This window comes from Anarrhichthys ocellatus, unplaced genomic scaffold, assembly GCF_004355925.1.
Source record: "Anarrhichthys ocellatus isolate YVR2014 unplaced genomic scaffold, GSC_Weel_1.0 scaffold264, whole genome shotgun sequence".
Lineage (NCBI taxonomy): Eukaryota > Metazoa > Chordata > Actinopteri > Perciformes > Anarhichadidae > Anarrhichthys > Anarrhichthys ocellatus.
Window position 1 is genome coordinate 1,365 of NW_022280291.1, and position 27,452 is coordinate 28,816.

At 40.0% G+C, this 27,452-nt stretch overlaps 2 protein-coding genes across 3 annotated transcripts in view; both read left to right on the forward strand.

The window, feature by feature from the left end:
* The first annotated feature begins 142 nt into the window (after positions 1-142).
* Positions 143-19,012, forward strand: rint1 (RAD50 interactor 1). 2 transcript variants are annotated; one of them, XM_031879451.1, is made up of 14 exons: positions 143-935; positions 1,745-1,860; positions 2,054-2,227; positions 2,308-2,448; positions 3,465-3,654; positions 4,226-4,336; positions 4,862-5,087; positions 6,493-6,630; positions 8,296-8,390; positions 8,893-8,997; positions 10,485-10,705; positions 12,961-13,141; positions 13,675-13,793; positions 16,719-19,011. In XM_031879451.1, exons 1-14 carry the CDS (start codon positions 783-785, stop codon positions 16,930-16,932), a joined length of 2,184 nt encoding a protein of 727 aa, XP_031735311.1. In that variant the 5' UTR covers positions 143-782; the 3' UTR covers positions 16,933-19,011. The 2 variants fall into 2 exon arrangements, with proteins under 2 accessions (XP_031735311.1, XP_031735312.1); XM_031879452.1 differs by lacking the exons at positions 143-935; positions 1,745-1,860 and having other exon boundaries at positions 2,070-2,227; positions 2,366-2,448; positions 16,719-19,012.
* A 3,168-nt stretch (positions 19,013-22,180) lies between these two features.
* Positions 22,181-27,452, forward strand: part of mkrn1 (makorin, ring finger protein, 1) — a 44,903-nt gene continuing 39,631 nt past the window's right edge. Inside the window, exons 1-2 of the mRNA XM_031879448.1 lie at positions 22,181-22,314; positions 23,034-23,165. Coding sequence (XP_031735308.1) covers positions 22,241-22,314; positions 23,034-23,165 — 206 coding nt within the window. The 5' untranslated portion in view covers positions 22,181-22,240. The remainder of the gene's footprint in view (positions 22,315-23,033; positions 23,166-27,452) is intronic.

Genomic DNA, 27,452 nt, shown 5'->3' on the forward strand with positions numbered 1-27,452 from the left:
AAAAAATACAAATATACACGTCATCCAGCTAGCCAAACCTGTCTGGTGCACAGCTAGTAGAGAAGCTTCGCATGTACTGCTTCCCTTTCCCGCTAGTCTGCTGTCTGATTGTGAGGTCAGGCTGATCTGATGTCAGCTCTTTCACTGCAGTTTATCCGCCAAAGTTCTCCTCTCAAACGGGTCTTCGAGGAGTAGTGCTCGCCTGTAGACATGCGCATCTATTTGAGGAAGCTGATTGGCTAAATTGTATGTCACTCATTTATATCTTTAATCAGCATTAAAGCAACATTGGCTAAACTGCTTCATAGACCCGACTCTTTGGGGGAGATTCTCCAGCGCCTCAGCCAGCTGAGACGTGCACACGCGGAGAGGACGTGCAGACAGGCGGGGTAAAAAAAGCATATATTTACCCCAGATATCATATTTTACACATATTACTGGGTGATTCCATCCCTCCACTCCATCACTGATGCTTGCCAACTCGTCCTTATCCTCACTAATGCTCCTGATGATAAGGAAGACTGCAGAAAATACTTATGAATTGAATTTCTGTTAATGGCTCATTTCTGACACCCAGGAACAAAAAAAACACAATCACCATCACCACGGCAACACACACCATCAGTTACAATGTTAACTATCAAGCAGACCCACTGCTGCTTCATTAATACGAAGGCAAACGGTAGAATCCAATCAAACAAAGAGAACATTTTAACAAGCAGACTGCAGCTTTTATGCATATTTACAAGCTCAGTTTGTGTCTACTGTGTCCTGTGTAAGCCATGGCTCTTATACTTTGTGTCATTCAGGTTCTGACCGTATCCAGCTCTGTGCCTCCTAAAGTTTCTGCAGCTCTGTCGGCTGCCGAGGAGGCCGCGTGTTCCCTGGAGGACCTGCTGCAGAGGGAGCGACTCATCTCCAACAAGCTGCACCAGGTAGAGCTACCACTGTGAGAGCAGAGGAAGAAGCTCTAGATATTGACTTGAATGACAGCAGCGTGTGTTTACTAGCTTCTACCAGTCTGTTACAAATCATTTCATCTGGTTATGTGTTGTAAATAAATTGCATTCAAGTCCCTAAGGTAGAGTATCATTGAAAATACTAAGGTTAATACAGTATTTTTAGTTGGCTGCTGATACCCAAATACAAATATCTGTAACTTTATTCAGTACTTTAAATGCTGGGTATTAATACGTTTTTCCATAAAATGCTTCCGCCCATTTGACAAAATCAAAACATTTCAAATGCTCAGTGAAGGTTCAATGGATGTGCTAACAATTTGACATCGTGGTGCCAAACTCGTTTTTTCCATGAAAACATGAAGAAGAAAGAAAATCATTTTTTTAACATTTCCCTGCACAGCTCCAATCTGAATTGAATGCAATTCAGTATAGATGCAATTAAAATATTGTTCTGCCTTCTTAAGACAGCAATGTCATACATTCATCATTACCTTATTTACCACAAAAGCAAATTAAACTAAAACAATAAAATGCTAACATCATGTTGTCGTTTTTTAAGTAGCTAACTTTTCTTCTCCAATGCAGGTCAAAAAAGGAATAAATAAAAAGGGCTTTTGAGCTCCCCTTTCACACGCCGCATAGCAAATATCATGTTTATCATCTGGTAGACTTTAACAGAGAGATGAAGCAAGCACTGGTCCATTTCTGACAGAGAATATAAAGGTATGCCATTCTGGGAGGTTTAAGGACTTGTTTGTCTCATTCATTATTCCGTCTTCTAGCACCTACAGACGGCCCAGCCGTGGATGGACAACCTCGGCCAGACGCTCAACCAAGTGGACACTATAGAAAGACACGTGAAATACCTGCGATGCCTTCAACATATTGAGGAACTCAGGTACTGTTAATGAAGAGTGATGAAGACAAATATAGAGGGACATGACAGATGTGTGAACAGAGAAAGGAGAACGTAGATGAAGCATGAGCTGAAGTATTGTGGAGTAGAGGTCCAAGGCATTAAATATCAAATGCACAATGACTGTAAATGTTGACATCGTGCTGTGATATAAATGTGCTGACTGTGCCTGCAGTGCTGCAGTCCAGCAGTTTCTGATGACCAGCAGTGTTTGGGAGGCCATAAGGTCAGTGGACAACATGGCCGCGCTTGACGCCGGACTAAACCGGTCCGGATGTTGTCACCTCCAGGACTTCCTCCGAGAGACACTTCACTTCTGGCACAAGATCATCAAAGACCGACTGGCCAGGTAGGAAATGCAAAGATGTCGCTGTATCGTCATCCTGTGTTCAGTGTCTTCTTATGATATATTCTTCAATTATTTCCTAGCGATTTTGAGAAAGTGTTGACTCAACTTCACTGGCCGATCATCTCCCCTCCTACTCAGTCACTGACGCCCACGGCTAATGTTCAGGAGATCAACAGCCAGTTGGAGCTGCTCGTCACGCAGTTGCTCGCCCTGCAGACCTCGTATCCTTTAGTTTGGTCTTTGTGCTTTGGAAGAAGTTCCATCTGCTTTACGGTCTTCAAGCAGCACCAGTCTAGAAATGTCCGTGTCTGTTGATTGTTCCCCCTCTTTTGGGGGGACACTAAAGGGGAGTATTGGGTAAAAAAATAGAACTAATAGATCTCGCCATAAAACATCCCCAGTTGATTACTGACATTAAGACGTTTTCTGAAACTTTGAGGCATTATCTTATTAAATATGTGCTAATTTACATACATTTCCGGAACATAAATCAGAACATTAGATATAAAGCGAGGTTCAGCATTCTTGTTTGATGTTGTTGACATATCCGAGTCAAAGGTTTTTACAGAGTGAATTTTGGATATCTCTTTGTATCACTCAATAAATCAGAAAATACTGTCAACAGACATTTAAAAAAAAAAAAAAATCAATTTTCTACATGTATTTAGTGATATAATGTTGTATAAATCAGGCTATGAATACTTTTCAGCAAGGGCCACCAGCAGGGCAAAATGTTCAGGTATCAAAATAAATATCTTAACATCTACCAGATGGGTTGCCATGAAACTTGGCACAGACATTCATGGCGTACAAGACGGTGTATCCCAGTGACTTTGATGATCCCCTCGTCAAGTGCCACCTACAGGTTGACATTTTTGGTTCATAGTAAAATGGGACGGCAAGTTTCTGATGTGTGGGTGAGTGAGAGGCAAATATTCGGTTTAGTTTAGAGAACTTTATTGTCCTCAAAGATGCAATTTGTGGTGTAGAACAAATGGAAAATGGCTGGAACAACACACTGCAACTTGTAGCCATAAACATGCCAAACAATATAATAGAAATACAGTAAATGTGCAAATTGCAGCCTGCCCATATGCTGAAATCATGATACTTGCACCAATAAGGCAACAACATCACCAAATTGTAAAGTGCTTTGGACAAAAATGTGGATACCAACGTTGTCCATTGATTTGCAACTTGATGTCCAGTGTTTGTTTCCTTTAACTTTCCCTGGCAGTGATGACCTTTTATCCCAGAGGGCTCTGGCCTCTTGTCAAGTTGCCCCCCCTAACCAGCCTGCTTCTCCAGCCACACCCCCATCCCAAGCCACCCCCCTCTGTCTGCCCATCCAGATCATGCTGCTGCCGCTTAGCAGGAGGTTCAAATACCATTTCTACGGGAATCGACAGACCAACTCCCTCAGCAAGGTCTGTCACAAATGGAATGCACATCACACGAACACACACACACACACACACACACACACACACACACACACACACACAAGGGCAAACACTTAAATAAATGTCAGACTTGCACCCTCAAGTTGATACACACCAGTGAAACCAAATGGACTATCTTCACTTTGTGTATAATCCTAGCAAGGTTTGACACATAAATGTACTGTAGGTCATTCATACATGAATTGTAATTATAACCAGAATTATTATTGAATAAAAAAAAAAAAAATATATATATATATATATATATATATATATATATATATATATATTTCAATTCATACAAAGAATATTTAGCCTGGGACAACAACAGAAAACATATTCACCATGAAATGCTTTAAAGCAAGACACAGGAACTCTATGAATGTTGATTTCACACTTTTTATTATATAACTTGTATTTTTCCATAGATACTGACATGTCTGTCATTTTTACTTCTACAAAGAGAGGCAATTAGATCAGAGAGATACTAAAATAATAGTAGAAAATTGTCTGAAGTCTTTGGCAAAGCTCCTCATCTCGTCTGTGCATTTTTCAGCCAGAGTGGTACCTCACACAAGTTCTCATGTGGATGGGGAACAGCTCCACCTTCATGGAGGAAAAGATCCAACCTATCCTAGACCGAGCTGGGGCCCCCATCAGTGCCATGGTATGCTGTGCTGTAACAGGCTCAAACTGACTGCTTTATCTCCTTTCTACAGAAGCCCTGAGAGGCCAGTGAGATTTGTAAAACAGGTGGAGAAAAATAAGTTTTGCCAGGATAGTTTTTCTAAGTTACTTTAAAAGTTTTGGCAGCTGAATTTGTTTTTTCGTCAAGACAAGTCATTCTTGTTGCATTTCAACTGTGCACCACTACCTCATGTTCCAAATGGTTCTCAAAGTGAGTTTTTTGTGTTAAGTTATGTAAATTGAAACAAACCTGGAAAAAAAGTGATTTCTTTACCTGACAAAACTTTTTTTCCCACCTGTTTCACATAACTTTGTTTTTAAGGAACTTAGAAAAATGATCCTGGCAAAACCTTTTTTAACCTGTTTTTAGCTCTTAAACAGTTAAAACAAGTAAGATCAGAAAATGGATCATTACATTATTTTTTCTCACTGCCCTCTCAGGGCTTTCATACAGGTATACTTTTCCCTCTAGCACAGTAAGTGTTGCATGCGTTTGTGCGTGCAGGTGGAGCTGTGTCGAGGCCTGCTGTCTCTGGTTCAGGAGAAGGTGGCCAGTGACGCCTCCAGGCTGCTGTACGATGATGTGCTCTTTTGTCACTTGGTGGAGGAGGTGCTGCAGTTTGAGAAGGAGCTGCGGGGCAACCAGTCGTATCATGCGGCGCTGCCCGGTCTGCTCCACCTCCTGCTCGAAGACGCGATCCTTCAGAAGTGGCTAACTGTGGAAAAGAAGAGTAAGTGTGAGGGTCCGGAACAGTGTTATGTCACTCATTAGTGTGATTATTAGTCAAAAGCATATTTTAGTTACTTCATTATTATTAAGTCGGTTTATTATTAGTTGAAGTGCAATTTATGTTTGTATTAAATTGAGACCGTGGCAATTTTACTACAGCGTCTGCATCACTCCAAACCTGGTGGCAATGGAGGAGTGCTTGTACCAATGACAATGTAATTATGATAGTCTGTTTGTTTTTTTTTAAATTAGTTTTGCTTCTGGAAAGCAACATTTGGAAATGCGTATTGCATTGGTTTTTATAGTTCTCTATCTACATTTTATGTCACATTCCCTATTCTGGGTATAGGCTCATTTAGATGTGTTTCTTTCATGCATTCTTTTATTACACATTACAAACTACTCAACACTCACCCATGTGGACAAAAGGGTGGCTGTAAAAACAGATTCAGCTTGGATTAATTGAGTGGGTTCTAACAGTGAAAAGAAGGTGCTGAGGAGCAGGTTGAGATGTTTCGATTCTTGTTTTTACTGTTGAATTGCTCACCATTGGAATCTGCAATAGAAATGTGGCATTATTGATGAAAAGAAAAGTAAATTTGTTCATCGACAAGATTGCAGGTTCTGCAGACTTGACTTGGACTGACGGTGCTGTTACATGCTGATCAGGCCTTCATTTCAGGAATTGAGCCGAAGATTTCATGAGCTAATTGTGACCGATATGGAGCTCTACCTCACCATGCATCTGCTTCAATCTTCCGAACTTCCCTTATTTATTTATTTTTTACTCCCTGCAGCTCAATTATTTAGGTGTCTTGATCAAGTTTTGTTGGCCCCGATTCCGACCTGAGTCCTCTAATATTCATGGTTCTGTCCAATCAAAATACTGAAGGTCTGAAGGTCCAAAATACTGAAGGGCCTGTTCCTATTCAGCTTAATTTATTGGTTTGATATGAATAAAGGTCAAACTCTGAGAATGTGACTGAATGTGAATCCACCAGAGAGAAGATGCATCACTATGTTGGATTTGTCGGAACTGCAAAAACACGTGTACAGTGTTATTACAGAGTGGAGGTTCTTCCCTTACAAAAGATCTTTGGAGTACAGAAACTAAAGCCTTCAGTCTGCTGTGCTTCTGTTGACCTGTACTTTAAAATTCAAAATAGAATTGCTATATCTAATAATTAATAAAAAAAAAGACTTAATACAACAACATTTAAAAATCTTTCTACAGCTTAGTAAATTACAAGCTAAAATAAATAAAGATCAGCATGTCAACAGAGGCACAGACATGTGTTTTATTGACATCACACTATAGAAACATACTACTAGTCACATGATTAGAAATGCGGTGTCTAAACACGTCCTCTGCAGTAAACCAACCCTGTACCCCTGTGTGTATACAGTGGCAGTGGAGAAAATGGACGCCATGCTGTCGGCCGAGGGAGCGTGGAGCTCTCAGTACAAAGATATCAGCGATATGGACGAGATGAAGGCTCCAGATTGTGCTGAGACTTTCATGACTCTTTTACAGGTCATCACCGGTAAGACCGCTCAACTCAGCTTATTTACATCTCACCGTCAGAACGCTCTTATTTTGTAATAGCATTCAACATATACATGTAATACAGCAGGTGCTTGTTTTTCTGTTCTTCTGTAGTAGCTAGAGCGCTTACAGTGGCAGGGGGGGGGAGAATCTGTAAGTCTACCACTTAAACAGTAGTGATGGCAAGATGAAGCTTCATGAAGCATTGAAGCTTTCCATCCAATTGGTTTACTCATGGGCTTCATTTGCTCTACTGTGTCATCAAGTGGACAATACATGTAAAACAGGCAGAGTGATTATAATGACACCATGGCTTTGGTGTGTGAAGCTTGGAATTGTATAAATGAATGAATGATATTGGTGATGCTCGAATAGATTGCAAACAAACACGCAATAAAGTCCCAAGTCCACAAAATGTGAGGGGGGGATCCATTGCGTTTCGCTGCACCCTTATATTTCGAATCGCACGCCAAACCCGCGAACCATTTCCTGAAGTCCAAGGACACATCACTATTAAATAGTAGCCACAATATTTCTGGCTGAGGAGTCAGTAAACCGGTGTATACTGTCTCTTCAGTTGGAAATATTGATAATATCTGCGTCTTACATCCAGTAACGTTCTGTCTCTGTATGTAATGTTATCTAACGTTCTTGTAAAAAACACATTGAAAGCCCACTGAGAATTGGACAAGAAGCAGAACAAAACAATTGAGACAAACTACAAAAACATGCATGTATAAGGTTTGCTGACGTAACATTATTAATAGCTGTGGATGTAACATTAACGTTCCGTTCAGTCGGCTGTTTTCTGTGGTGCTATCAGGAGGAATGAATAAACTCCAGGATCAATGCTGACTGACAGCCATCTCAATCTTTCTCTAACACTACGATATCCAACGCTGTATCTTCTACATTAGTCATTTCATCAAAAGATTAAATCAAAATCGGGTATCTCTCTGATAATTAAAAACTGCACAGTAATATTGGATTGCATTAGGTGATACAGGCCACTAATATATTAATATTATTACAGTACTATTATGATGTCCTCTCAGCGAGGTTAACGGCGTTACCACAGTTTTGAACTTTATAGCCAAATAAAGGCTATTAAAAGCCCTCATAAATAACAATAAATAAATAAATATCATTTTGTAAAGAATTGGTGTACCTTGGTTATATGTTGTACCTGTATTTTTTCTGTGTAGGTGTCCTGTTGTTTTCTGTGTATATCTGTCTATGTAAATTCTGTACTGTTTTTGTAATATTTCTATATTTGTTTGCTGTGTTTACTGTTAGTTTGTTAACTGAATTACCATAAACAAATGAAAAAAGGCAACTAAGGTCTGACAAATTTCCAAAATAAAACATTTACAGAGAATGTTTTGGCACATTTTGAAACCTACATTGTTTATGTTGCCAGCTAGCACTCCTCTTCTTCCCTTCCTTTTACAGGCACATTGATGCGTTTCTTACTTTTATCACCAACAAATGATGACTTGTGCAAAACACGCTCATAACAGCATTACTCTGTAGCTTTACAAGTGGTGAACAACGTCACAGTGCGCCTTTTAAAGCATACAGGATAGTATTGTTTGCTGTTAGAGCTTCTAAAACATTTTAAGTAAAAGTCTTTCTTTTTTTGTCATCCTGCTGTATTCTGTAGAGCGGTACCGGGCCTTGCCCTGTCCTTCTGCACAACTCAAGTTTCTGGGGCTACAGAGAGAACTGGTGGATGACTTCCGCATACGACTCACCCAGGTAACAATGACAGAGAGACTCTGGTATTACTGAAAGAAAAACACTCAAGTAATGAAGGAAAGATGGTCAAGAAGAGGGACAGAGGCACTCAACTCATGATTAAAGAAATGATGGTGAGTTAGACAACAGAACTGGGCATTTCATCTGAAATTCACATCACAATGAATTGTCCTCACAGTGGACCTCTCGTTAATGCTTTAACTGAGCAATAATGTCAGAACAATGAGATACATTTCCTTTAAATCAGCACCAGGATGGAAATCAGTTACCGTCCTCTCTAGTTAAAAAGTTTCCATCCTGTTCCTGGCATGAATGTGATGGGGATATTCTAGATTTTTGTCTGCTGGTAATTTTAAATTTGATGGATAGTTTGGATATTTTGAAGTGGGCTGTTTAAGGCTGTCAGTCAGCCCTTTTAAATCAATTAGAATTCTTAAAGAGATAAGGGCAAGAGAGAAATGACAGACAGAGGTGGTTGATAGTTATTTTATTTTTTGTCCAGGTGATGAAGGAGGAGTCTCGCTGCCCGCTGGGTGCCCGTTATTGTGCCATCCTCAATGCTGTTAACTACATTTCCACCATTCTGGGAGACTGGGGAGACAATGTGGTGAGTGTCACAAAACAAACAAAATGGGGCTTGAAAAATGAGCATGCAGAAAAGTTGTTTCAACAAAAAATGTTCTGTTCCCCTATAATTGTGCTCAAAACCTTGAATGCAAAAGGAAAATCTTAACCAAGTTAGATTAAGTGCAGTAGATTATCAGAGCATCACAACATTGTGATGCTCATCACGAATTCGAATCATCTTAAAATAAAATAGTCACTGTCAAAAGATGCTGTCAAACAATAACAGCCTAGTCAAATTCCCTCACTATTATACAAATGATACGGTAATGTAATTTAGAAAGAAATCTCACACATATTTCGTTGCAACAGTCTGGTCACCATAAATACAAACTAACCCTGGCGAGGTGTGAACATCAAGCTGCTTCAAGAAAATGCTGTTTCCTTAGCAGGATGGGAAATGTTTCTTGTATTGGTGCCCAAATACCGAAATGCAACTTTTGTGAATGCCTACTTTGAAAAAGGAAAAACATGTTTTTGTTTATATTACAAACTATTTTGTCACACTTGTTAAATGTTTTCTAAACACAAGCAGCAGCACAGAAACTGTAGCTTAAAATACTTCACCCACAAAATGACCATTTGTATATCATCTTCTCAGCCCGTGTTCTTGAATTCTTGAAAATAATGTTTTTCTCACATTCCTCCACGGCAAACACAGAATCAAAAGTTGGAGTCAATTAAATTGAAGTAAATGGTTTTTGGCTCACTGGGTTAGGAGGGTTGTCTGGGAGCCGGAAGGTCAACGGTGCGATCCTTGACTGGGACGTGTCACGTGTCACGTGTCGAAGTGTATCTGAGCAATACACTGAACCCCAGGCTCCCCGGGCGAACTGTCATTGGCAGCCCACTGCTCCCTATATACAGGGATGGGTCAAATGCAGAGACAAATTTCCCCCTTAAAGGGATCAATATAGTATAATAAATTTAAAAAATCAAAAAATTTAATTAAATTTTGTTACCAGCAAAAAATGTGTTCACAGACTCACTTTTTTTAAACTTTTTTTTTAGCATTTATCCAGTCTTAAACTCACTACTTCCCAAACACATGCTTTTTTAGCTAAAGTCTTAAAATTTGAAATACTTCTGTAAACAGTCTCATTGTTGCGGAGAGTCCAAAGTATTTTAAATAGTAAGACTTTAGTGGGGATGCATGTGTTTGGAAAGTAGAGCATATGACTGGATAAAACACACTTGGAATATACAGCACGAGAGTTTTTAAACTCAAGTTTTGATATAGTTTTGCTGTTACACGTGGCTCCCATATACTTCAATTGATCAAGGGTTCAATGCCAGCCTTCAGTACTTGACAGTTTGAAAACTAGGACACATGTCAGGATGAGCGCTATGCTTTGTCCTTGTTCTGCCACAAAAACATAGCCTTTCATGTGAGAAACGAGCTGCACAGTGCTGCCAGAGACCGGCCAGAAGAGGGTTGTGTGTTCACCAGTTCCTTTGTTTCATTTTCAGTTCTTCCTGCAGCTGCAGCAGGCAGCGGTTTCACTTGGCGAGGAAGTGGTGCTGGGAGGCCTGGGGGTGATGGAAGTGGGTCGCCTGGCCTCTCTGGAGGGCTCGCTGTTTGAAGGCCTGTTGGCTTTGCTGGATCGACTGAAAGGAGACATGATGGGAAGGCTTCTTGAATGGACCATGAGAGAAATCACGGAAAAAGCCAAGCCATACGGACAAGACAGGTAAGACATCGGTCTGTTGATGAGTACCATTTACATTATGTTTTAATAGGTTAGTGTAGGAGCGCCGGGATTAACGAAGTCAGCACACGTGTCTTTTTTGGCTGCACACCAAAGTTGCCGTTAAATCCACACTCCCAAAAACATAACCCACAAGCACTGACATCATATCACCTTTAACCCCAAAATGGCACTGCATTATCATGGTTACACTATGTTTCGTTGAAAACATGTCACACTTACCATGAGTAATATCAGAGTTATATCCCTGTGAGTCTGACTTCACACTACACCACCAGTCCTGTTTAATTATGTCCTTAAATCCATGAAGAGTCCACTATATTAGGACAGATATGAACTCTATGCTAGTGATTTTAATAAAGAGAGCCGGCTATATACTTCCAGGAGATCAACTTTTTAATAAATTGGCACATTTTTTATACTCTTTTACAACCTGGTCTCAGACAAATAGTTCATTAATACAACCACTTCAGAGTCTGTATAAGCAAATCGATGTCAAATTGTTGTCACACAGTGGAATAATTTAGCCTCTGCATTTAACCTATCCTAGTGTTAGGTTAATTATTAACACCCCTAGTTGTAATGCTACATTCTACAGAGGGCAGCATCAGTCCATGAGATTCCTCTAAAACACCAGACATGTAGCCTTTTGTAGAGGAATCATCTGTCTTTGGAAAGTTAGTATTTTGTCAATGGCTGTTGACATCTCTCATGTTCCTCACCTGATTTCCTTCTTTGCTCCGGTCACATTTACCACTGCTGCTAGAAGGCCTTGTCAATTGAATGTAAACAGATGTTTGGGAGAGCTGTGGTAATTCCGTGCCAATGATTTCAGTGGCCATCTTTATAGTCCTTAGTTTTTTTCTGTTCTGTTCCAAACCCAGGAATTTAAAACTGTCAACAATCTCAATAGATGACCCGTATATGGAAATAGGAATATAATCCCCTCTGGGTTTTCTAAAGTCGACAATGAGTCATTTTGTCCTATTGAAATTAAGTTGTTGTCATGACACCATCGGGCTCGGTCTTCCACTATGGTTCTATAGGCATCACTGTCACTCAATACTGTCTCTGTTCAGTCCAATCAATCTGGTGGCATCAGAAAATTGTATGACATTATTGTTGTCATATTTAGCAGCACAGTCGTGTGCCTTCATCATTTCAAGTGTTGATTGTAAAAAGAAATGTTATTTTTACAGTAGTGGACCCAGACAGCATCCTTGCTGTGGGCCTGTCCTGAGAGTTATTGTAGATGCGTGTGGATTACCTATTCTCATAATCCGGCAGCTGCCTGTCAAAAATAAAATAGCCAGTTGTAGATGGAGTTACCAAGACCTCTGACTTTTAACACCAGTGCAATTGTATCACGTTATTTTCAGTTGCCTTGGCTCATCTTTTGAAACAGTCTCTAAACCTAAATTAGGAGTAGGCACTAAGGTTGGCTTAACCAATGGCACACTAGCAACAAAAGTGCCCTCTCATCTGCATGCCAAATGACCTCAGCCATTGGCAGTGGCAGTCTTCTTGTATAGTGCTCTCATATGAACTTACAATGTATTGATTTGGGGGGAAACAACTGGAAAAAAAACTGTGGTAGTTGAGTGAAAAATCAACAAATTGGTTTTCCTCAAAGCGTGTAGGCTCTATTATAGGTCCACTTCTTTTTAATCTATATGTTACCTTTTTACTCTGAGATGCCATGTCATCAATAGACATGGAATCTCTTTCCGTAGTTTACAACTTTACGTGGCCGTGTCCCTACATTTTACACAGGACCAATTGATTCCCTTTTAAATGTATTTTAGACATTAATGTCTGGATGTCAAACCACATTTTTCAGCTCAACCAGGATAAAACTGAAATTTTAGTTATATATTTTAAAGCATGGAGAGAAAAACTAGTCGCAAAATTAAATTCTCTTGAACATACCCTCAGCCAACAAGCAAGAAATCTTGGTGTGGTCTTTGACTCAGATCTGAGCTGAACGTTTGACAGTAAGGGTTGCAAGGTTGACAAGTTGCCATTGGCAACCATTTTGAGAAATTGGCAACCAACTCTTGGAGCAATGACATTCTGAACCTAATTATTGCTCAGCTTTTGCCTGCATTGTTTTAAAGAGAGATTATTTTACTCTTCTATAGCTCTTGTTCTGCTAATGTTACTAAACACGGAGGCCAAAGAATAATGGTTTGCACTGATTTATTCTCCTTCTTGCCTTTACTTTGTCTTTTCTTTAGGTGGTTGTCCCTACCACCCCAACAGGACCAGTCCACCATGACCCTGTCCAGTTCAGCATGTCCCATGATGCTGTGTGTGAGGGACAGGTTGTTAAACCTTCATCAGGTCCTGAGTCTTTCTCTGTTCCAACTGGCCTGGCAGGGTCTGGCGGAGAGACTCGACACCATCCTCTACCAGGATGTAAGAGATGAATACGCATTACAACCTCGTCGGACTGTTTGTGCTTTGTGAAAGCATATAAAAACACACCACAAAGTAGATATCACACAGTCCGGCTTTTTGAGGGCAGTTTAGATACCGCAACATTTTACACTGACACATAATATAAAAGCGAATATAAGGTGTCGAAGGGATTTTGGGGGTGAATTAACCCCCCAAAAAGGACCTTTTTGGGGGGTAGTACTTTCTGAATGTACAGTATCTTTCGGGGTGGGGTTTGCAGGGATGACCGTCGCTGATTGGTCCAACACACTCACTGCCATTTCTTCAACTGGTGCACTGCTTCATTTATAAAACAAGGAACTATTCTAGTATTGATTTAGGACGAGGGGACAGCATTTCTCTTTAATCTAACATATAAAGTAAAGTCAAACTTTGTTCTCTGCTTCCCGACTCATAAAAAAATAATAATAATAAATAAAAAAGACAGTGGTTTGTCTTGCCATGTAGTTACAATGAAACTGTCTAAACATGTCATTATGTCTCTCCATCAGGTGATCCTGTCTAATCATTTCAGTGAAGGTGGGGCAGCCCAGCTTCAGTTCGACATGACCAGAAATCTATTTCCTCTGTTTGGTCACTACTGCAAAAGACCTGAGAACTTCTTTAAGCAGTAAGTGTGTGTGTGTGTGTGTGTGTGTGTGTGTGTGTGTGTGTGTGTGCGTGCGCGTGCGCGTGCGCGCGCGCGCGCGCACCTCTTTTCTTCGTTGAGAAATCTGCACTGTGCTTCCTGAACCCTTGTGCCTCACTTTTAAAAAAAACTTGCTCTGATGTCTGTAGAGGACAAAAATATCTGCATAAAAAAATTGTCATAGACATTATATGTTCATATTATTGTCCTGTCATCACTTCTAAATATTCATTTATTTTTTAGAATTTGAACCCATTAAATGCCAATACATAATGCCATTGTCAAAGGGAATATATAAACAAACTAGCATTTAAAGGGTTCCAATTCAGGAAATGAATGAATATTTGGCAGAAGTTGGTTAAAAGATTTAAAGTGGAAAGTGAAAAATTATATTAATATTAGTACTGGGCAAGTTAACGTGTTATTATCACGTTAACGCATTCATTAATTAACGGCGACAATTATTTTATCGCGCGTTAACGCAGTTTTTAAAAAAATTATTAAGCGGAAATTTTTAACACAACCGGGCAGCAAGCAGTGAACAGCTGTGTTTGTGTGGCATCACTTCCTGCTGCTGCTGCCGCCGGAACCCCCCTTTACTCCATCACCGTCGGTCCCTCCTGTATCACACACACGCGCGATCGTCTCGTTATAGGATGAAACGTGACAATATCAAAATACATATTGCCGTGTTTTTAAATGAAAATATAAGCACGTGGAACAAACTGCTCTTAACTGCAACTCTTTATTAGCATAACTTCCTCATGCAGGTTACTGCCAGGGTACAGACTACAGGTTCCATGCTTCACCTACATTCCCCTGGGTCCTAAGCCCCTCCAGGTACAGCTTCTTATCACCCTCTATGTACCAACGTACATTTATAACAAATACCACACATATTACGGTAATCAGCGTTGCATGTGTCTGACCAAAATACCAAAAAATAAATGATTAATTTAAATTATTTTTTTAAAGTTTTTATGTTTGTAATATGTATAATAAGCATATCATTTAGTTATCGCTACTGAGAATTTATCAAACATAAAAAAAGGAAAAAAACATGACACAGATAGGTTTGCAGTTTTCAAGGTGTATATTTAAAATTGCATCTATTACACACATGAAAATAAAGTTGTGAACACCGGCTGAATATATATTATCAGAATCATAACTGTATTTTAACTGCTACTGTGTAAAGGGAATGCTGCTGTTAAAAAGCACGTTATTTGTTTAAAGTGTTTGCAAAACAAATGTTATTGCACTTTGGTTCATATAGCAGTACTTTTAAAATAAAAGTGTGCAATACACTGCTTTTGAATTCATTATTGAACTTTGCCATAACAATGCGATTAATCGTAAAGAAATCTTGCGATTAAATTTTAAAAAATTGTAATCGTTGCCCAGCACTAGTAAATGTATAATTTTATGCCAGTATTTTGATCCTCCAAGGATATCAGAGCTCAGAGGGATACACAAGAATTAAACATGTGAAATGTGACTGTAAATGAATAGTGTTGTGTAGCAGTTACAGCTTAAAAAAACAAAACATTAATCATATTTAAATTTGTTTGTTGCACTGAAATGCCACTCATCAAAAACCTTTCATGAAATACAAAACAAGCATCAACACATGGCCTCAATTTTCATGTTCAAGATCCATAAAAAAAATATTGAAAAGCCAATCTATTCCACTAATTAGCGGTATCAGTCCAGTATTGGAGGTATTTAAAAAGACGTGCGTCTCCTGTCGCCATGACGACAGTAACAAGTAATAAGAAAACGAAAGAGAAGATGAGAACCAGACCTTAAGAACCACACCACAGATAGATGTGTCAGTTCAGTGAGATCGCGCTCTGAGAACATGAGGATTATTCTCCTAACCTGCTTTATATGTAATGTCTGTAGATGAATGATTAGCTCTGTATGTGCAGGGACGACTCCACCAATTAACAGCGTAATAATCCAAAGTGTTTGAATAGCCATCATACAATTATACTATAATTTAGTCTCAATATTGATAACACCTGGTCTTCATGAAATGTTATATCTGCTGTTGTGAACACCTGGGACCAAGGAGCTCTTTCTTGGAGGTGATGGGGTTCTTTTCCATTTATAAAAAAAACATGTTATCTGTTAAGGGGGGACACCCCAGTTGAATAGGGTAAAAATAACTAATTGAAACTTCCCCATATGATTGCTAACATTAAGACAAATAATTTTTTGTCTTACAAGTTCTCTGAAAAAGTATGTTTATATATGCAAATGAGGCATTATCTTAATAAATATGTGCAGATTTGCATACGTTTCCAGAACAGAAATCTCTGAACATTGGATAAAGCCAGGTAAAAGCCTTGACATACTGTCACCTTTGACTCTGAGTCAAAGGTTTTTACAGAGGGAATTTACGATCTCTTTTTATCACTCCATAAATGAAAAAATACTGTCAACAGACATAAAAAAATACATATTCTCCATGTTTTTAGTAATAAAATGTAGTATAAATGAGGCTATGAATGATATGTGAACAAGCCCCTCTGTAAAAACCTTCAGAATATAGAAAGGATGAAATTGTAAAGTTTGGTGTATATAAGAGCTACTGAAGTGGAGTTTTCTGGATCAGAGTCTGAGAAAATCTCCTTTAGGCCTTTAAAGATATGTTTTGTAAAATTACAGACATTTTGAAGACACTACAGGTGAATAGGGTAAAAAAATGAACTGATATCACCAGTAGATTACTGACATTAAGAAAAATATTTTTTGTATTACAAGTTTTCTGAAATGTTATGTTTAAATTATCTAATGGTAACTTTTGGTGGATTTAGGAGAAATCTACAGACACTAATACAAAGTAGTAAAACAAAGCCCTTAATGTGTATTTAAGATATTTTCTCCCCTCACCCCCCACAGTGTTAAGGAGGCGTGCATCATCTTGTGTCTTAACGTGGGCTCTGCTATTCTGCTGAGGAATCTCCTCAAGGAGTCAGAGGAGGAAGGGACAGATTGGGCCAGTGCAGGGGATCCTCAACCAGAGTCTGCGCTGAACGAGTTGGGAGTTTACTGCTTGGCTGCCTGTGACGTGTTGATTCTCCTCAACCTCAGAGCCTCCTGGCCCGGACTGTAACGACCCTCCCTAATGTGGACTTTGTCAAATGTTTGTCATTTGCTTTAATCTTCTTTTGTAACTACAATAAGTTTGGACGGATCACCTAGTGTTCAGTAAGTAAGTCGTTGTATGAAGTTATTATTGTGTTGCACTATATTTCAGGGACTCAGTAACCTGTCACCTCAGTTGACTGAAGTATACCACAACAAATTAGTAATGACAATTGTTATGTCAAAATGGATTATGTAATAAAACGCTGATGGTTTCATCACGTCTGACTTGGACGGCAGACAGCAAACAAAAGCCGAGGGGTTATCACTTACACTCTGACACAATAAACAAGCTCAACACTCACAAATTGTACCCTGAGCCCAGTGATCCATCTGTCCCAAAGTTTCTTTATTCAACTTAAATAGTCCGATGGTGAATAAGACCCCAGTTAAGGACAAAAATAATATTAAACTGTAGTATCTGCTGTTCTGATGTACTTTTTTTGAAGACAATCAAGTAAACTATGTATTCTTTCACAAAATCCACTTTTGGCCTCCGCCTGAAATGTCTTTTAAGAGCATAAAAGGTCAAAATGCACCTTTGGCTTTAAAGTGGTGAAAGCATCAGGTTCTCATGAAAACATCATTAAACTGATAAATATGAAGTTCCAAGTCCCTTTATTGAAGAAAATCATCTAAACTATGCTTTCTTTAATTAAAAAAAAAATACCCTTTTGGCCTCTGTCCAGCCTGAAACGTCTTTTAAGAGCATAAAATGTGAAAATGCACCTTCGTCATTAAAGTGGTATTCATGAAAATGTGAAAATGCACCTTTAGGCAGTAAAGTGGTGAAAGCATCAGGTATTCATGAAAAAAAATCATGAAACTGATAAATATGCTGTTCTGAGGCACTTTATTGAAGAAAGTCATCTAAACTGCAGAGTTAAGTCACAGAGCGAGTCTTAATTAAAACGGAACTGTGAGGCGTTTCCATCATCCCTCAACAGCTACAGGATGTGGTTCAGGAGAACCCGTGTGCAGTCCAAAGGGGTCGAGCATGGACCACCTGAAGAGGTACATGACCAGAAGAAGAAAGCGGCCATCACAGCCACCTCCTTATCTTCCTCATGGCCGTCACCGAGGAAAACAAAGCGGTGGTGCACAGACGGGGCAGTGCACCATCAGCTGCCCCGTCTGTGCCCACAGGATGACTGGATGTGGCCTGTACAAGACTGTTCGCAAGGTCTTGGACAGCGACGGATGGTATTTTATGGGCACAGTACCTCGAGTACGTTGCCGTTTTAATCCGTTTTAATTAAGTGGGATGTTAAAGTGTGTGAGATCTTTTCTTGATCGTGCTCAGAACATCTGTTTGACTTTTGGATAAATGACGCCGCTTCAGCGACACACTGTTAAAATAAATTTAAAAATATATAAGTAAACATAAGCACCACTGGTAAAATATAAATATAATAAAGTTCTGGTAAATTACAGCTGTGAGGTTTAATGTGACTGTTAATCTGAAATTAAATTAAAGAGTGTTGATTGGATCAATATTTTTTTAAATCAGAATGATCTTCATCAGCTTGTAACTGCTTCATAATACTGTAACTTACATTTAAATCCATGGATCATGGTTATACCTTTGCCATGATCCTGTCTATTACTATTACTGCTACTATTAATACTTTTACTGTCATTCCATTATATCCACTGCTGTTATTATTAAAATGGTTTTTAGGGAGTTTTTCCTGTGCCGATGCGAGGGTCCAAGGGCAGAGGATGTCACGTGTACAGATTGGAAATCCCTCTGAGGCAAATTTGTGATTTTGGGCTAGAGAAATAAACTTAAATTAAATGTTTGTTTTCTTCTCTGACAGCTTACAGTCATGACAACAACTTACATCTTCCATGTTCTTGTCTGGTTTCAGAAATGGATTACAAACCTAAGTTTGTGTATATGCTCGGGTCCACTGAACTGCAGCTTCAGGTCAGCTCTGAAGCAGCTCGGGTGGCAATTGAAAGCCATCAGCCCCTGTTGACCTAAAACCAATAGATAATTGACAATTATAAAATTTTGACGGAGCGCTTCTATTTTAACCGGCGCAGCTTTTCCAGCCTTTATGGCACTCATTCAGTGGTGCAGGAAACACACCGACCAATGCGTTGTAAATCACATCACGTGATGCAGCTCAGCCAATCATCATGGGTATTCTGACAAGTTTCCTGACTCGAGTGAGCGATTTACACACACGGGGGAGAGACGAGGAAAAAGAACGAAGGGCAAGAGAATAGATAGATAGATACTTTATTCATCCCCAGGGGAAATTTGTTTGTTACAGCAGCAAAGATATACTTCAGTAAATGAAGTAACAGTAAAAATAAAAATATTAAGTATGACAAATGTACAATATATACAATAAAATAACAGTAAAACATATTAAATATAAAGAAAAAAAAATAACAATAAAAATGCACAGTATATACAATGAAATAGAATAGTATTAAATTAACTAACTAGGTAAACTAAACAGTAGTGCAAAGATCAACCAACAGCAAACAACAGTGTAGTGGTGTGTAGTCAATTGAATGATGATCTGGCCAGAGGTGATTTATTATCTAATTGCAGTGGGCAGGAAGGTTCTCTGTATCTGTCCTTGTGACAGCGGAGCTGGATCAGTCTGTTGGAGAAAGTGCTCCGCTGTCCCTGCAGGAGGTGGTGGAGAGGGTGGTCCGGGTTATCCAATATGGATAATAATTTCTTCAGTGTCCTCTTACCCCCTTTTCCAGAATGTCTTGTTTGCAGGCAATGATGGAGCTGGCCTTCTTAACCAGTTTATTAAGTCTGTTGGTGTCTCCGGCTCCAATGCTGCTCCTCCAGCAGACTACGGCGAAGTAAAGTGCACTAGCCACAACAGACTGGTAGAACATCTCCAACATCTTGCTGCACACGTTGAAGGATCGAACTTTCCTCAAGAAATAGTCAACTCATCCCCTTCTTGTACACAGCGTTGATATTGGCCTTCCAGTTCAGTCTGTTGTCTATGGAGACACCCAGGAACTTGTACTCCTCCACCATGTCCACATCCTCTCCCAGAACTCTCAGCGGTTGTGGAGCATCGTCTTCCTCCTGAAGTCGACCACCATCTCTCACCATCTCTCTTATACACCCGACCACTGCAGAGTCTTCAGAGAACTTCTGCAGATGGCATGACCCCGAGTTGTACTGGAAGTCAGTGGTGTACAAGGTGAACAGGAAGAGAGACAGAACAGTTCCCTGTGGAGCTCCAGTATCACTGACCACCGTATCAGACAGCACACGGCCCAGTCGGACAAACTGTGGTCTGCCTGTGAGGTAGTCAGTGATCCAGGATACGATGGACCCCCACCACCCGCAGCTTGGATGGTGTTAAATGCACTGGAGAAATCAAAGAAAGTGATTCTCACAGAGCCACCGGTTCCATCCAGGTGCGACTTGAGCTCGTTGCAGCAGGTAGATGATGGCGTTGTCCACTCCCACATGAGGCTGGTATGCAAATTGCAGAGGGTCCAGTGAAGATTTCACCTGCGGTCGAAGGTGAGCCAAGACCAGCCTCTCCAGCACCTTCATCACATGTGATGTGAGGGCAACTGGTCGGTAGTTGTTGAGGCCAGATGGAGTTATCTTCTTTGGTACAGGGACCAGGCACGATGTCTTCCACAGCACCGGGACTTCCTCCTGCTTCAGGCTCAGGTTGTAGAGGTGTTGCAGGACATCAGACAGCTGGATGGTGCAGGTCTTGAGGACCCTGGGGCTGATGCCATCAGGTCCTGCAGCCTTGCCTTGGTGGAGTCTCCCCAGCTGTCTCCTAACCTGGCCAGTCGTCACAGAGAGGGGGAAGGGTGGTCATGGTGTCAGAGGGCTCTGTGTCCATGCAGCTCACCAGGGGGGACAGAGGGGGAGGGGGGGAGGCAGCCGAGGTGTTTGTGAGGTGTAGTGTGTGGAGAAGACAGATGAGGGCTGTGAACTAAACCTATTGAAGAAACAGTTTAGATCGTTTGCCCTCACCAGGCAGGGAGCCCCCTGGTTGTCTCCCTCCAACCTTGAAGCCAGTTATCTGCTTCATCCCGGTCCACACCTCCCTCACGTTGTTCTGTTGGAGTTTGGCCTCCAGCTTCCTCCTCCCTGAGCTTCACCTTCAGGTCGCGCTGGACTCTCCTGAGCTCATCCCTGTCCCCAGACCTGAAAGCTGCAGACCTGCCAAGGGGGGGAAGGGCAGTGGCACAGTATGCATCCTGGCATTAGCATACAGAAGGTCCAGAGTTTTATTTGTGATACTTCTGGGTGACTGCTTTGAATTAGACCAAAAATCAATAGCCTATTGGAAACTTGACCCCTTAAACTCTGATTTCCACCTAAAATGTATTTAGGTTTCCTTGAACTTGTAAAAATAACTCACATTCTGTGACATATTACATAATACATAATACATATGTATGAAATATTTAAAGCCAAGACAGCATGTTTTCTTTAGGTTGCACCTTAGCAAAATTAAGCAGAAATCCTTTGGTGGTAAAGAGCAGTACAATACAGCTGACCCCTCAACTGAATGTAAATAAGGAGGAAGTAAGGAAAGGGGACTGATAATATTTGTTCACAGTGAAATAGATATAGTGGTGTCTGGTGGTATATTGGCATGAAGAAGGCAAACACCAAACACCAATCATGCTTTGCTAATCACACCTTTCTGTAGTTCTCTCTCCTATTCAGGAACAAAGGCACAGAGCAATAAAGGTTAAGCTGCTATTCTCTGGCTCAATGAATATGACATATTACAGTTTGCATTTTCTGAATTAGGCTACTTTGTAGCGTTTTACAATTGTAGAAATTACATCTCCACTGGGGGCAAAAATGCTCTCCCAAAACCAATATACATATGTCCACCGAGAATCGAATGTCCACAGTTAACTTAGATGAAATTGATAGTTTATCCAAACAATGTTTCGAAATTCTTTGATATTTAGTTTTAATTTTCCAAACCAGGGTAGGCCTAATATCCCCAAACAGTATCATAGTGGAGCATCTCACAATGACAAGCAATTTACAAGTAAATTGTATTGAAACAAAAGTAACGCGCGTTAATACACTCATACTGATTGGTTTTCATTGGCCTGGAGGTTCGTCAATGTTTTTTGGTTTGTCGTTATTATTGGGACACTGCTGCCCCGGCGTAGTGGACAGTACCTAGCGCGAGTTGTTCGGTAAATCCCGACCTGAACCCTAGATATGCGAAAGAAGCCGAGCTGGAGCGGAGCTTTCCGGAACATCCGGCTGTAGCTTCTCAACATAAACAGCAATGGCGGAGGCAGCAGCAGCGTCTATGGCGGCTTCATCAATAACAGTAGGTTGGACCAAACACGTAACCTGCAGGTAAGACATGAAAAATTACTTTTAATATCAAAGATAGTGATATCAAAATAGCTGTTACGCGGTAGCTGGCTAACGACTGACAACAGCGTCATCTTCGGCTCGGCTCAGCTGTTGTCTAGCTAGCTTCAGTACTCCACTGTGTTGTTGTGTTCACTGTGTTATGGTCTCAGAGTAGACTGGCGTGCTAGCTTAGCGGCCAGCGTGCTAGCCACATTTTCAACGATTAACTCAGCAAGCATTAACGCCAGACTAAAATGTTGGACTACGTAAACCAACTGTTGTACAACAGAGTGATAAAGCCCTTAGTTGTGAGCTGTTCTATTTTACTTTAAAACAAGTCAACGTTGATACCAGCGAGTCTAGCTTATTGGTGAGTTTGAATTTACTCCACGTACCATGACCTACTATTCATAGCAGCTGCTGGGTGCCACATCCAGACATTAGCTAGCGTTATCAGTCCAAATGTTTGGTGTGACCATGCTAAGAGGAGCTTTAATACGTTGCCAATGTGAAAGTGAAAGGCGACATTTACACACAGTTGTTGCGCTAGGATCTAGCGGGTTCGTCAAACGTTTAAAGTTAGCCTTCAACTTAAAGTTAAGTTTAACATACGGATTTGAATGAACAAACAAATGTTTTCCGTTCAAATGTATACGCCAGTAGGCCTATGACCTGAAATCGTTTACTCGACTCGACGATTTCTTATTTTGTATTTTCAGGTATTTCATGCATGGTCTATGCAAAGAAGGAGGCAACTGTCGATATTCCCACGATCTGGCCAGCAGCAAACCTGCAGATATGATTTGCAAGTTCTTTCAGAAGGGAAACTGTGTGTTTGGGGACCGTTGCAGGTAAAGTCACACCTGAAATCTAAGTATAAATTAGAAATGTAACATATTTCAATCAATATGGTTTGGCTCATGTTTGTAGTCAACTGGCATGGTCAAAGTCAGCTGCCACAGCTTAAAAAAGTGCTCCTGGTTGTCAGTTAAGCTGTATCATAACTTCCTTTCTAAAACTGGCCTTGCCCTCAGTCAAATGACAGCACAGCAACTTTGCTGGCAGGGCTTGTCTCAAGTGGATCAGACACCTGAGACTGCTGCTTCCTGATGTCAACATGTTGGTCTGTATCTGTGTCAGCTCCTTGTATGTCCAACGAGGAACCACAATCACTTGTCTGTGGCATTTCAGAATTGCTTTGCTGGATAGAATAGTCTACTATAAAAAATGTCTTTGAGTGATAGTGGTGTATGTTCAACACAATTCTAGTGCATGCATAGAGCACTCGGCTCACTGTATTTGTTTCCTCAAAATCCTTTTTAAGATATAAAAGTTTGTTCTGTGTTTGAATATGATACACGGACGTGTTTTAAAGGACCATACCACTGGGCTGCAACTAATGATTGTTTTTTATTATCGATTAATCTGCATTTTCATCATTACTTATTTTGCTCATAAAAAGACAGAAAGTGAATAATGCACAATTTCCTTGATCCCGATTTAAAATACTCTTAAAATATGTCCAAAACTCAAAGGTGGTCAGTTTACTATCATAGAGGACTTGGGGAACCAGCACATATTCACATTTGAGAGGTTGGAACCAGTGCATTTGTGGCATTTTTGCTTTAAGTGATGACTTGTCTATCTAAAAATCAATAACTGATTTGATAATCAATTATTCAAATAAGTACCTATTTATTGCAATTAATTATTATTGATTGGCCAATATGAAAATTAAGTTTTCAAGACTTTAAACTTTTATATCCCATTGAAATACATAAAAATCATGTCATAAGCATGAGGTTGGCTGCAGATTAATTGAATACGGTTTGGAAATTAGCCACGTGATTTCCCACTATAACAATCATTTCCGCAATCAATAAAAACTTTTTTTTAAATCCATACATAATATGCATTAAACATTACGCAACCATTTTTATACTAGACTGAAATCAACGTCAACCAGTTGCTTCCTTAAAAATATGTTGAGCAGTTTTATTTGTAGTAAATGGGCTGGAACATGCAGCGGTATGGTCTTTTGAGAAGCGGATTAGGCTCCCAGTCTGTTGTCAAGCTTGAATATACCCAGACAGTGTCTGCTCCATGTCTGGCTTCAGGAGCATCCCCATAGTTTGAGAAGCACTCGGATGACCAGCCCAGCAGCAGCAGCAGGGGGACATTAGTTATTCACATCCTTGATCATTTTCTTTCAATAGTCTGCTTATTGCCTGTAGGAAGCCTTTGGTTCGGTGTATATAACACTGAGCTGCTTCTGTTGTTGTGTTGATAAGTCACATTCCTCCATCCTTGTGCTGGAGCTGCAGTGAGGAGGGTGTCCTCATTATGTCTGTGTTCCCATGGGGCTGTGCACCCTGTATTAAGAGTCCAGAGAAAAGCTCTCTCTGTGGGGGTTTATTATGGCTGAATTCCCTTGACTCTGTCTATTGTTATGGGCTCTGTCTCGCTCTCACTCTGTCTGTGTGTCTCTCTCTCCTGCAGCCCCCATGGCCAGACAAAGTGCATTCTAACCTGCATGGCAATTGCATAACGCTCTCCGTTTCCCTCCCGCTCTCTTTCCCTGAGCTAGCCACCCCCTCCAGTGCTCTTGCTGGGTTCCTCAGGTTCATTCTGCTGCAGCACCCTCCTCTCTCATTTATGTATGCATAGCTCCAGCAGCCGCTCATCCAGCGCTCCCAGTGGCTGTCTGGGAACAGACTGGTTAACAGTGTTCTGATTGAGCTCACCATCATGGATGAGAGATTGGGCAGGTGTTCCTTTTGTATGGACAGGCTGTCCTGGCCTACGATGAGCTCCATTGTTGGAGAGTCATTCAAATGATTAGGAAATAAATGATTGTATTTTTATCGAAATAGTTTGAAAATATTTTGTCAATATCAGCAGTTTTATTATTATGAGCTGCTTAGAGCTAATTCCAACTCCAATATCTTTTTTTTTTTTTTTATACTGCTGTAAAAACATCTTATGTATTTATTAAAGTTTCTCGCCCAAAACAAAATTTTACAAGGTTGAACACATTGTGATGGCGTTGTGCGCGAATAATCACATGATTTATTTATTTTGCCATTAATCGCATTGTTATGGCAAAGTTCAATAATGAATTCAAAAGTAGTGTATTGCGTACTTTTACTTTAAAAGTACTGCTATATGAACAAAAGTGCAATAACATTTGGTTTGCAAACACTTTAAACAAATAAGGTTATTTTTAACAGCAGTATTCCCTTTACACAGTAGTAGTTAAAATACAGTTATAATGATTCTGATAATAGTATAATAATAATTCAGCCGGTGTTCACAACTTTATTTTCATGTGTGTATTTGAAATATACACCTTGAAAACTGCAAACTACGTCATGTTTTTTATGTTTGTTAAATTCTCAGTAGCGATAACTAAATATGCTTATTATACATATTCCAAACAAAAACATTTAAAAAACTTAAAAAAAATAATTTAAATTAATCATTTATTTTTTGCTATTTTTGTCAGACGCATATGCAACGCTGATTACCGTAATAAGTGTGATATTTGTTATAAATGTACATTGGTACATAGAGGGTGATAAGAAGCTGTACCTGGAGGGATTTAGGACTCAGGGGAATGTAGGTGAAGCATGGAACCTGTAGTCTGTACCATGGCAGTAACCTGCATGAGGAAGTTATGCTAATAAAGAGTTGCAGTTTGTTCTCTCGTGCTTATATGTTTATTTAAAAACACGACAATATGTATTTTGATATTGTCACGATCCTGTAACTGTAATTATCTTATTATCCAATCAGATTTCGCTCCTATGCTGTCTCCAAGTAAAAAAAACTGCCCGAGTCCTGCAGAATTACCAGTGAATCTCTTTGCAGTTTAAGTAAATGGGCACGATATTGTTGATTGTCATAGTCTTCAACCAATCTGATTTTTAGTTTGACATGTTGGGCGTATTCTTTGACGTGCCAGAGCCTTCAAGCTGGCCTACAAGTACGTCAGCATTAATGTGCGGCTTGATTGGTCAGTGGGCTAGCTTGACTGTTGTGAAACTAGCTAGCAGAACTTTGTAATAGTAGTAAGAGTTTTTTTTTTTTTAACACTCAATGGCTGAAGGAGGAGGAGAAATGGATTTGGTGGTGGATTTACTGGCAACGTCTTTCTGGAGAAGGACATTTCAAGAAAAGCTGGACATTGTAATTGACATTGGGTCGGCCAACCCCACAGCGAGCAGCCCTGACCCAGCCAGGAAAAGGATCTGTGCGAACGTTATTCCTGGCTAACAGCGTCGGAGAAGCGTTGCAAATTTTATGGCTAAGAATGCGTTTTATTTGCGACTGAGCGTCTTGGTGTTTGGAGCTATGCTGGATTTGCAAACCTGAGTTGCCTAACCAAGGCAGCAACAACACACCATAGCACGACAGGACACTAACAAGCTACAGTGCTTTTAAAAACTTTTCGGGGGAACCGAGTGAATCTACAACTCAACGAACAAGTTTACAGGAGGACCTCTGGCTGGAACTGAACCGCAATATTTAATGATATTGTACAACCGTGTCATTAAACTCTTTGTAATCAAAGTAAGGAGGATGGACTTTGTATTTAAATAGTGAACAGCAGCTTTGGTAAGTGAACTGCTTTTGTTTTTTTTACATCTGCGGTAGCGTTACTACTGTGTTAATTTGTCTATCGTGTCATTTTTATGATATGGTTAATATTGTTCCCTCTGATGTGAATAACATTTGAATGGCCCATGTTCTTGAGTGTGTGGATGAATGTGTGTTTTAGCGCCGCAGGTTTGCTGGATTGATTTGTCATGCTTTGTTGTCATATAATTATATGCGACTGGTTCTTGTGAGTTTGTTCTTGTCGTGTTAATTACATTGATTTTGACTATATGCATTGTCCGTTTTTGACGGTTTACATTGATTTCAGGATGGTTGAAATTATGCCATGCATTTGCCACACCAGTGCTCTACCCCATCAAAAGCATTTGTATTGACATTTGAGGAGAAACAAATATACCGTTGTGTGTGTGTGTGCGTGCGTGCGTGCGTGCGCGCGCGCGCGTATGTATATATGTATGTGTATGTATGTGTATGTATATGTATGTATGTATGTATGTATGTATGTATATACATACATA